At 44.3% G+C, this 11,241-nt stretch overlaps 1 protein-coding gene across 1 annotated transcript; it reads right to left on the bottom strand.

The window, feature by feature from the left end:
- Window positions 1-5,753: 5,753 nt before the first annotated feature.
- LOC100352173 (olfactory receptor 2D2-like) lies at window positions 5,754-6,692 on the bottom strand. Its single transcript, XM_002715698.2, has one exon. The coding sequence runs from the start codon at window positions 6,690-6,692 to the stop codon at window positions 5,754-5,756; it is 939 nt and encodes a 312-aa protein (XP_002715744.2).
- Between the last annotated feature and the right edge of the window lie 4,549 nt (window positions 6,693-11,241).

The following is an 11,241-nucleotide window of genomic DNA, read 5'->3' as shown; positions in this document are numbered from 1 at the left end:
AGTGGACTTGAATGGTAAATTTTATCAAAAATTAAGGAAGATCATATGATATTTGTCCCTTTGGGACTGGCTTAATTCACTCAGCATAATGTTTTCCAGATTCCTCCATTTTGTTGCAAATGACCGGATTTCATTGTTTTTGACTGCTGTATAGTATTCTATAGAGGACATGTCCCATAATTTCTTTATCCAGTCTACTGTTGATGGGCATTTAGGTTGGTTCCAGGTCTTAGCTATTGTGAATTGAGCTGAAATAAACATTAATGTGCAGACAGCTTTTTTGTTTGCCAATTTAATTTCCTTTGGGTAAATTCCAAGGAGTGGGATGGCTGGGTTGTATGGTAGGGTTATATTCAGGTTTCTGAGGAATCTCCAGACTGACTTCCATAGTGGCTTAACCAGTTTGCATTCCCACCAACAGTGGGTTAGTGTCCCTTTTTCCCCACATCCTTGCCAGCATCTGTTGTTGGTAGATTTCTGAATGTGAGCCATTCTAACTGGGTTGAGGTGAAACCTCATTGTGGTTTTGATTTGCATTTCCCTGATTGCTAGTGATCTTGAGCATTTTTTCATGTGCCTGTTGGCCATTTGGATTTCCTCTTTTGAAAAATGTCTATTAAGGTCCTTGGCCCATCTCTTAATTGGGTTGTTTGTTTTGATGTTGTGGAGTTTCTTGATTTCTTTGTAGATTCTGGTTATCAGCCCTTTATCTGTTGCATAGTTTGCAAATATTTTTTTCCATTCTGTTGGTTGCCTCTTCACTTTCCTGACTGTTTCTTTTGAAGTACAGAAACTTCTCAATTTGATGTAATCCCAAATGTTAATTTTGGCTTTGACTGCCTGTGCTTCCGGGGTCTTTTCCAAGAAGTCTTTGCCTGTGCCTATATCTTGCAGAGTTTCTCCAATGTTCTCTAATAATTTGATGGTGTCGGGTCGTAGATTTAAGTCTTTAATCCATGTTGAGTGGATTTTTGTGTAAGGTGATAGGTAGGGGTCTTGCTTCATGCTTCTGCACGTGGAAATCCAGTTTTCCCAGCACCATTTATTGAATAGACTGTCCTTACTCCAGGGATTGGTTTCAGATCCTTGATCAAATGTAAGTTGGCTGTAGATGTTTGGATTGATTTCTGGTGTTTCAATTCTGTTCCTTTGGTCTATCCATCTGTTTCTGTACCAGTACCATGCTGTTTTGGTAACAACTGCCCTGTGGTATGTCCTGAAATTTGGAATTGTGATGCCTCCAGCTTTGTTTTTGTTGTACAAGATTGCCTTAGCTATTCGAGGTCTCCTGCGTCTCCATATGAATTTCAGCATCATTTTTTCCAGATCTGAGAAGAATGTCTTTGGTATTTTGATTGGTATAGCATTGAATGTACAAATTGCTTTTGGGAGAATGGACATTTTGATGATATTGATTCTTCCAATCCATGAGCATGGAAGATTTTTCCATTTTTTGGTATCCTCTTCTATTTCTTTCTTTAAGGTTTTGTCATTTTCATCATAGAGATCTTTAATGTCCTTGGTTAAGTTTATTCCAAGGTATTTGATTGTTTTTGTAGCTATTGTGAATGGGATTGATCTTAGCAGTTCTTTCTCAGCCGTGACATTGCCTGTGTATACAAAGGCTGTTGATTTTTGTGCATTGATTTTATATCCTGCCACTTTGCCAAACTCTTCTATGAGTTCCAATAGTCTCTTAGTAGAGTTCTTTGGATCCCCTAAATAAAGAATCATATCATCTGCAAAGAGGGATAGTTTGAGTTCTTCCTTCCCAATTTGTATTCCTTTAATTTCTTTTTCTTGCCTAATAGCTCTGGCTAAAACTTCCAGAACTATATCGAATAGCAGTGGTGAGAGTGGGCATCCCTGTCTGATCTTAGTGGAAATGCTTCCAACTTTTCCCCATTCAGTAGGATGTTGGCCATGGGTTTTTCAGAAATTGCTTTGATTGTATTGAGGAATGTTCCTTCCATACCCAGTTTGCTTAGAGTTTTCATCATGAAAGGGTGTTGTATTTTATCAAATGCTTTCTCTGTGTCTATTGAGATAACCATACGGTTTTTCTTCTGCAGCCTGTTATTGTGGTGTATCACATTGATTGTTTTGCAAACACTGAACCATCCCTGCATACCAGGGATAAATCCCACTTGGTCTGGGTGGATGATCTTTCTGATGTGTTGTTGCATTCTATTGGCCAGAATTTTATTTTGCAACTATGTTCATCAGGGATATTGGTCTGTAATTCTCTTTCAATGCTGCATCTTTTTCCAGCTTAGGAATTAAGGTGATGCTGGCTTCATAGGAAGAATTTGGGAGGATTCCCTCTTTTTCGATTGTTCACAGACTCGTAGAATGGCAGATGTCCTAAACAGCACTCTGGCCTCAGAATCAGCCCTTAAGGCATTCGGATTTGACTGAAGAGCACATGAGAGTATTTTAGGCATGGAAAGCCAAGGCACTCTGGCAAAACAAAAACAAAAAAAAACCCACAAAACTAAATGAAAGATCTCTGAGTGAGATCCCAGTGGAAAGAACAGGGCCATCAAAGAAGGAGGTACCTTTCTCTGAAGGGAGGAGAGAACTTCCACTTTGCCTTGACCCTGTCTAAATAAGATCAAAGTCAGTGAACTCAGAAGGCTTCCATAGCCTTGGCAACTCATGACTAGAGCCTAGGGAGATTAATGACACCATAAACAAGAGTGTCAAATTATTAAGTCAACAACAGGAGTCACTGTGTACTTACTCCTCATGTGGGATCTGTCCTTAATGTGTTGTCCAATGTGAAGTAATGCTGTAACTAGTACTGAAACAGTATTTTACATTTTGTGTTTCTGTGTGAGTGCAAACTGATGAAATCTTTACTTATTATATACTAAATCGATCTTCTGTATACAAAGATAATTGAAAATGAATCTTGATGTGAATGGAATGAGAGAGGGAGCGGGAGATGGGAGGGGTGCAAGTGGGAGGGAATTATGGGGGGAAAGCCATTGTAATCCATAAACTGTACTTTGGAAATTTATATTTACTAAATAAAAGTTTTAAAAAATTAAGGAAGAAATAATACTGATTTTACAGAAATCTTGAAAAATTAAACAGAAGACTTCCCAGCTCATGTTGAGAGGACTGTGTAGTCCTGATTCCAAACCTAACAAATGCATTAACACATGAGAAATAAATGTAGATCACTTTTTAATATTAGAAGAACTTTGGCAATGGGTATTGAAATAATGAGAATGTTCTCCTTTCTAAGAATCTATCTAAAAATCAAAACATATATAATGACTTGTGCATGGAGATGGTCATTATATCACTAAAACAGAGAGAGCAAAAAAAAAAAGGAGGTGAATACTTTGTTACTCTACATAATCATTTTCAAAGAGATATTCATGTTATAGGAAAATGCTCATGAGATTCTACTACAAAACAGTTGAGAGACAGAGAGATTGAGCTTGGGGAAATGGAAGAATGAAATCTGGACTGATGTCAGTCTCAGGAACAGGGCCCTGGAGTCCATCTCAAACTTCCAGTATGAGCCCTCAGGGGATTGAAAAATGGATCAGAAATACCCACAGGAAAAGTTAAGTCCACTTGGAAGGAATACAACAGCTGTTCAAAAACTTGGTGGAAAAATAGAATTAAAACATAAGTTTATTTGGTGAAAAACTGTAACCCATGCATAATTTTTCATAATATGTCATTTTCCATTAATATTCTGAAGATTCTTCATATATTCTTCATATAGCCTTATCCAGAGACTAAAATTATATTACAAATTCTAATACAATGCCTGGAATCTGATCAAAATTATCAGGCAAACAAAAAGATAAAAATCTATTCAAAATTAAGAGGAAAAAAGCAACAATAGAAATGGACCTACTATGCAAAACTCAGATATTGGAATTATCAGACATTAACTTTTGAACAACTGTGAATAATAAGATGCAGAAATTAAGCTGAAACTGAAACAGAGTAAAATTGAAATTTTAATACTAAAAGTCCAATAATAGAGACCAAGAATTATTACTGGAGTTAGCAGCAGATTAGATACAGCTGAATGGAAGAATTAGAAAATTGGAAATCACATCAGAAGAACATACACAAACTGAGACAGAGTGAAATAAAAGTATGGAAAATGTAAGTGCATGAGAAACATACAGGTTATGGTGAAAAAATACACAAAGGATTAAGAGTGGTTAATCACTTGTGGTATGTTTTAGTCACTTCATATTCTTCTGTGTTTTCCAAATTTTCTGAAAATTAGTATGTATTATGTTTATAATGAGAAAAAGCTTTGACTTCTCCTCCTCCCTCAAATCTGCCCATGTGTACCATAGCATTTCTCAAAGTACATTTTAGAAAGCACTAGTTTCTTTGACTAATAAATGTTCTAAAAAGAAGGGGTTCTGTCATCCAGTGAATTTGGTAGATACCGTGTTAAACAGTTTTTAAATGTTCACTTGTTTATTTACTTACTTCTATTGGACCTTTCAAAGTCTTTAATATAGTATTATTCACTGAGATAGAGGAAGAGGGAGTGGTGTTTTTGAGCATATCTGATATGAAATCTTTTAAAAATAATTTTATTTATATAAGGTGAACAAATTTCATGTGATTCATGTGTGCAGATTTAGGAACATAGTAATGCTTCCCACCTCACCCTCCCTCCCGCTCACACTCCCACCCTCGCTCCTCCTTCCTTTCTTATTCTTTCTTTTAATCTTCACTTCACAGAACATTTTATAAAACCAGAGATTTGGGTAACTGGCCTTGGGAAATGCTTGTCTAGAGGAGAAAAGTCCAAAATGTGGAGAAAAATCCAAAATGTGCTCCCCTGACTTGTTAGGCTCTATCCACCACATCTGCTCTCTCTCCCCCTGCCTATCTGTACTTCTGTCTTTCAAATAAACAAATCTTTTCTAAAAAAAGAGAGATGTTGTTCCACATTCCTTTGTTCTGATGAGAGAGAAATAAAGGATGTTATGGAAAGCAAACACATTCTTACCTCTTTGGGGCCCAATAAATTCTTCTTTGAGGAACTACAGTTTAAGATCTGATGGATGAAAAAAAAAAAAAAAAAAGATCTGATGGATGAACAGAAGTTACCACTGACAGGGATAGGATGAAGGTGGGGTGGAGCTAAGGGCAAGGGGCGAAGGAATAGCATATGTGGAAGTCCTGATGTGAAAATAAATCACTCAAGGCCATGATAGAAGTCCAGTTTATGGGGAGCGAGAGAGGGAGGAACAGGTTGACCTGAGACGGGTCTGGGAAGGTCAGTGGGGCCAGACTGCACTTAGCCTCAAGCCATCCGAACTAGTCTTTAATCTGCATATCTGAAATTTGTTCCTCCTCTTGGGCCAGGAATCCTCCAACATCAGTGCCCCTGCCCCTCTCTCCAGTTCACCTGGTACTGTGGGAGTGGTTTCCAGAGCTTAGATTTTGCCCTTGGCATACCCCAAAGCTCATTCTTGTCTCAGTCTTAGATGTTGATGCATCAGACATCCCCTCTTTTACTAAACACTGAGTCTCCAGGACAAAAGGGAAGGAAAGGACTGATGTGCCTGGAAGACATGTCATAGCATCTCATCCTGTCAATCACCCAGAGGGCTGTTTCTCAAGGACCTGTGCAGAGCTGAGATCAAGGGCTGAGAGGGAGTGTGCATTATACTCCTGGGTCATGTGAATGAGAAGGGCAGTGACTGTGCACCACGAGCCTTGTTTCTTTGTTCCCCACATAGCCTTCCAGAGACTCATTCTGGAGCTCTGCGCCAGCCCACGACCTTGAAGAATGCCCTCTTCACATCCTTGTTCCGGAGGCTGTAGATGATGGGGTTGAGGAAGGCCGAGATGATATTGTAGAACAAGGCCAGCTTCTTGTCCTGCTCTGGGGAGGCCTTGGTGCTAGGCTTCATGTACATGACCATGGCCGGCACACAGAACATGGTCACCACAGTGATATGGGAGGCACAGGTGGAGAAGGCCTTCAGCCGTCCCTGTGCTGAGCGGATCTTCAAGATGGTAATGAAGATGTTGACATAAACAACAAGGATGAGTGACAATGGGATCAATATGACACCAAATCCAAGAATGAAGTCTACCCGGTCATTGACTGAGGTATCTGCACACGCCAGCTTTAAAACTGCAGGGACTTCACAGAAGAAATGATTGATTTTGTTAGGGCCACAATAGGGCAATCTCATGGCAAAGATGGTGTAGACAAGGGCTGAGGTGACACCACAGAGTGCACAGAAAGTGACCATTGCCCCACACAGCCAAGGGCTCATGATGACCTTGTACCTAAGTGGGTGGCAGATGGCTACAAATCTGTCTATAGACATGATGGCAAAGAGCCAGGACTCAGTGACACCTAGCACAAAGAAAATATACATCTGGGCCACACAACCCACAAAGGAGATGGTCTTCTTCTCACTGGCCAGATGTGCCAACATGTGGGGCATCGTTGTAGTGGTATATCCAAGGTCCAATATGGAGAGGACGCCAATGAAGAAGTACATGGGAGTGTGGAGGCATGAGTCCAGGAAGATGAGGAGGGCGATCAAGCTGTTGCCCAGAATAATCAACAGGTAGATCATTAGAAAGGCTGAGAAGAGCAGAGGAGTGGTCCTGGGGCCCAGGGAGAATCCCAGAAGAATGAATTCAGTCACAAAGGTCCAGTTAGGCTCTTGCATTGTGTTCTGCCTCTCAACGAAAAAGAAAGGTAGAAATTCAGACAGAAGACCAGCTAAAGTACTTACTAGACCGGGGTTCTGGTGAGGTTGGGTAGTAGTCGCTGTCCAGTTATGTGATGTCCTCCTAATAAGACGGCCTGTTCTACCTCCCTTTGTCCGCTGACACGACTCCCAGGAAAGTCGTATAGAGAGCTTCACAACCAGCATGGCTCTGCCTCTAAACCATCAGTAAGTCCCCACCGCAGCCTCAGTCTCTAACCATGAAATGACAGCATTGGCCCAGCTGATTTCTAAGTCCCCTTAGCGGCCCCCTCTTGTAAAGCATTTTTTAAAGATTTATTTATTTATTTATTTGAAAGTCAGAGTTACACAGAGAGAGAAGGAGAGGCAGAGAGAGAGAGGTCTTTCTCCACTGGTTCACTCCCCAGTTGGCCACAATGGCCAGAGGCTTAACCCACTATGTCACAGCGCCGACCCCCGAACTGCTGGTTTTTCTTGGGATCAGGGAAAGGACAGCATCTCCAGATGTCACTTGCACAGTCAGCACTTAGGGAACGGAGCAGTCTTGGTTCTATAAGTATTACCCCTTCTCCTGCACCTGTTTGTCTGTCCCTAACCTCCTAGTTCACCAGTCTGCTTCCTTTCAGAGCAGTCCATTAAGCAAATTCTTGACATTGGCCAACTGCACACAGAATGAGCCCCCCAGGTGCTGGGCACCTTTCCAGGCCTTCACAAAGCTCATGTGAGAGCTGTGAAGTAGCTCTCAAACAAGTGTTGTTATTAACTCTCCACCTTTCACCAAACACCCATTGTGGTCTCATTGTTAGCCCGTTACTTCCATCTGCACAAAAGTGGTGCTTGGGCCCCATGGGCTCTGAAGGGAGACAGACCACGTGGCAAGTGGAAGGGGCATGTTAGAGGCCTGGTCTGGCATGAACGCTGCCTCCAGTTTTCCTGCTGTGTGAGTCGGGCTGTAAGCTCACTTCTCCAGGCCCCAGCTTCCTCAGCTATACAACAAGCATAAAGGCAGCTACTCTGCAAGCCGCATTCTCCTGACGTCATCCAGTTCTGCCTGGGGGTCTAGAGCGGGAAATCGCTGCGTCTTTTTGCACAGACCCCCAGGGTGAGATCTTCCCTTCAGGGTCTGATGCTCGTAGTGTTTATCTGATTGCACCACGAGGGCAGCTGGGACTAACTGGGAAGAGCTGCCCATAAACGGACACGAGCATCCACACCTGCTCTTCCACAACCAGGACCGTCGGCGGGAAACTAGGCTTCCTGACGGCCTCGGCCCCCCCCCCCCAAACCTGATTCTGCTGAGAGCATACAACAGTTCTATGAAGTACCCGGGAGGAGGAGGGGGCGACTGTGCGAACCTCAGGTCTGGGCAGCAGAAACCCCGTGTGAGCAGAGCAAGGAGCGGAGTCGTTACCTACCACGGCCTCTCTGACTCCATTTGGGCCAAAATGAACAGAATTCAACTCGGAGCTGAGAGCTAACTCATTCCTGAGCAGCGATTGGATGTTCCATGTGCAGCAAAATTGCAATTAGTCTGAGTCCTCAACTTCCTGGAACGTTCTTAGGAGGAAAAGGCAAATCAGGACGGTAAAGAATGTTGGGTTTGGTTTAATTATATGAGGATGTGTCAAAAGTTTGTGGGAAATGGAATTAAAAGATAGGCTTATTTTGGTGCAAAAATATTAAATCTACGAATAAGAAAGGTATTCAAAAAGTTCGTGGAAATGTGTTTTAGGAAAAACCGTGCATGCATTTCAAAGTTTTTCTACAGCAAAAAAAAAAAAAAAAAAAAAAACAAAAGCCTTGTCTTTTGAAGTCCCCTGGTGTGTGTGTGTGTGTGTGTGTACACGCACGCACATCCCTCCACATGCACATAGTAGTTGATGACATCTGTAAGATCCATGCAGCCAGACCTGCCCGAAACTTGAGAAAACTCCTATCTCATCTACATCCTATCCTTCCCCACCTTCCACTGCTGCCACCTCCCAGATGCCTCTCCCACTCATCGGGCCCTCTCTAGTCCCACTGCTAGTGTTCATCTTGGATACTGAATCTCTTTCTCTCACCTGGTCTCATCTCGGTCCTCCCACTGGACCCCTGCCCAGTCCATCCTCTGCACTAGCCTTCAGCGTGTTCTTTCTAAAACAAAAATCTGACCAGCCACTCCTTCCCAGATCCCTTGTCTGCAGGGAAAAATCCAAGCACACAGACCAATACCCAGGCTTCACTCCTTAGAGCCAGACTCAGTTTGGATCTCAGTCCCTTCCTCCCAGAAAGGTTGATGGGCTCACACATTAGAGCAGGGCTGGGAGCATCCAGCCCACACCCTGCCAAGGCAATAAGAGGTAAGACTCAAAATTCATTCCATGTCTAGCAGGCTAATTTTTAAGTTGATAGCTTTGTATGGCCCTTGAATGATGTTATGAATTTCCAAATGGCCCTTGGCAGAAAGAAGGTTCCCCATCCCGGCTTTAAAGAGATCTCCAGTGGCTGCAAGGGCTGACACAGAAAACAGTCCAGCGTTCTAGAAGTCCATTTCCAGGGACTGGAGACTGACTCACAGTGGGACACTCATCCTGGTCACAATGGGAGCTTGGGGCAGACTCAAAATGAGCATCTAGAAATCCTTGCTGCAAGGCGGTCAGCAACGTGAGCTCCTAGCTCAAGGCAAGCCCAAGCCAACTTGGAAATTCTGCGGGTCAGACACACCTCCACTCGGCTCCACTGTGTGTGACTTCATTGCTTCCCACCACAATCTCCTTACTTAAAACGGCCTGGCTTATCAGAGAACCAACAGATGCTTCCTGAGTGGTCCACATACTGGGGACCTCTGCGAAGCCAGGACAAAGGGAAAGGAATGGTTGCATTCTCTTTCTCCCTGTGGTTTTTCCTCCTGTTCCCCAGAGGTGAAGAAAAATACACCTGTGCTGGAGGACATGACACCTCCCACCTCCAGGAGACACCAAGGCACAGGTCCACCTTGGGGAGGGCTGGGGAATGATGGTGCTAAATATTATGAGTCTTTTCTATGCTTTCCTTCAAGGCCAACCAATAAATACTAATTCTAATAGTAGATGCTGCCTATGTGCCAGGCATTGTAACATGTGCTTTATATTCAGTATTTTATTTTATCACAATGACTGGCATAACAGTAGAAATTTAACAATGAGCATGGGCACCCTCCAGTCAGAATAGGCATTAGCCATAGGAAACAGGCAAGGCTGTACCAGTCCACCTGCAAGCTGAGCAGGACCCCTGCCTATAGCCAGCCTGTGAGGTAGCCTTATTTCTAAACCCATTTTACAGAGCTGATGCATCTTGCCCAGCTGTAGCTGAGGCAGACCCTATACTCATAAGCACAAGCCAGCACCACCTCTCTGAGCACGAATGGCAAGAACGTGGAAGGCTGACCTGTTTGTAAGCAGGAGCTCTCTCTCCCTGCATCACTTTCTCATTTGCTCACTCATCCCCATTTCTTGCAGAGTTGAAGCTTAATGAAAAGGAGCAGGAAGATCAGAGATCACGGCCCAAAAGCTGGAGAAGTGACGCTGGGCAGGTGCGGATCAGACCGGGAAAGTGTAGGAAGGGGATAATGCCAGGCTGTTCCCGGGGCTGCGGTGCCACCCACACACAGAGGAGTGGCCATATGCTACCCATCCCGAGCCTGTGTGTCCAGGGTGCCGCCTGCCTCCACACACGGGTCTCCTTCTCAGCACCAGGCAAACGGCATCCTGGCGGAGGTAGGGCTAGAGCTGACCCTTCTCCGCACTGCCTTCTATCAGGTCTAGGCAGCTCCAGAAGTCCTCAAAGCTGTTGGGGAAGAGAGAGGGCTGGCTCGGGGCCATAAAGGAAGCAGGGAGTGTCCCCTCTGAGGGCCCGGGGTCTGCTGTACCAGGGAATAGATGAGGTGAGTCATGGGAGCCAGGATTCCTGAGAATCCCAGGAAACAAAAGCCAGGGCAGAGGAGGAGGAGAGTTCTCAGGGGGCAGCTCATGGGGGAGCAAGGATGGACTGGGGTATAGACCAGAGACAAGACTGGATAAAACAGAGACCCAGAGGCCAAGATGGCAAGCATCACTCCACACAGACACACAAGGAGGCCTGGACCAACACAGAGGCAGGAAAGAGCCTAGAGACTGGAAAGGGATAGAAACTGAAAGACAGAATTGGAATCAGTCAGAAGCCAGAAGCATGGGCTCTTGGAGCGAATATTAGTGCTCGGGGCGCTGGCCCCTGGGTTAGGGCAGTTGCCCTCCTCCCATGCTCCTCATACCTCACCTGGCTGCCAGAAACCAGCCTGCAGGGTAGGAGGCAGCCCCAGTCCATGGCCCCCAACCCTGGCCTTGTCCTCCCAGAGGAGAGCCTAGATCTGCCCGGAGCCTCTAGGTCTGGGAAGGGTTTGCATCAGAGCAGCTGGGTCTTGCTCTCAATTGCTCTGTGTTGCAGGTCCCTCCCTGAGCCTTCAGCAACACTCCACTGGTCTGCTCTGGACAACGGCGGAGATTCACTAAACTTCGAGGTTGGAAGTGAT

The sequence above is a fragment of the Oryctolagus cuniculus genome, chromosome 7, assembly GCF_964237555.1.
Source record: "Oryctolagus cuniculus chromosome 7, mOryCun1.1, whole genome shotgun sequence".
In the NCBI taxonomy this organism is placed as follows: Eukaryota; Metazoa; Chordata; class Mammalia; order Lagomorpha; family Leporidae; genus Oryctolagus; species Oryctolagus cuniculus.
Note: the sequence above shows the minus strand (reverse complement) of the source record. Positions and strands in the feature narration are given on the sequence as shown.

Coding starts and splice junctions, on each gene's coding strand:
- LOC100352173 (XM_002715698.2), bottom strand. CDS start 6,692: ATGCAAGAGCCTAACTGGACCTTTGTGACTGAATTCATTCTTCTGGGA.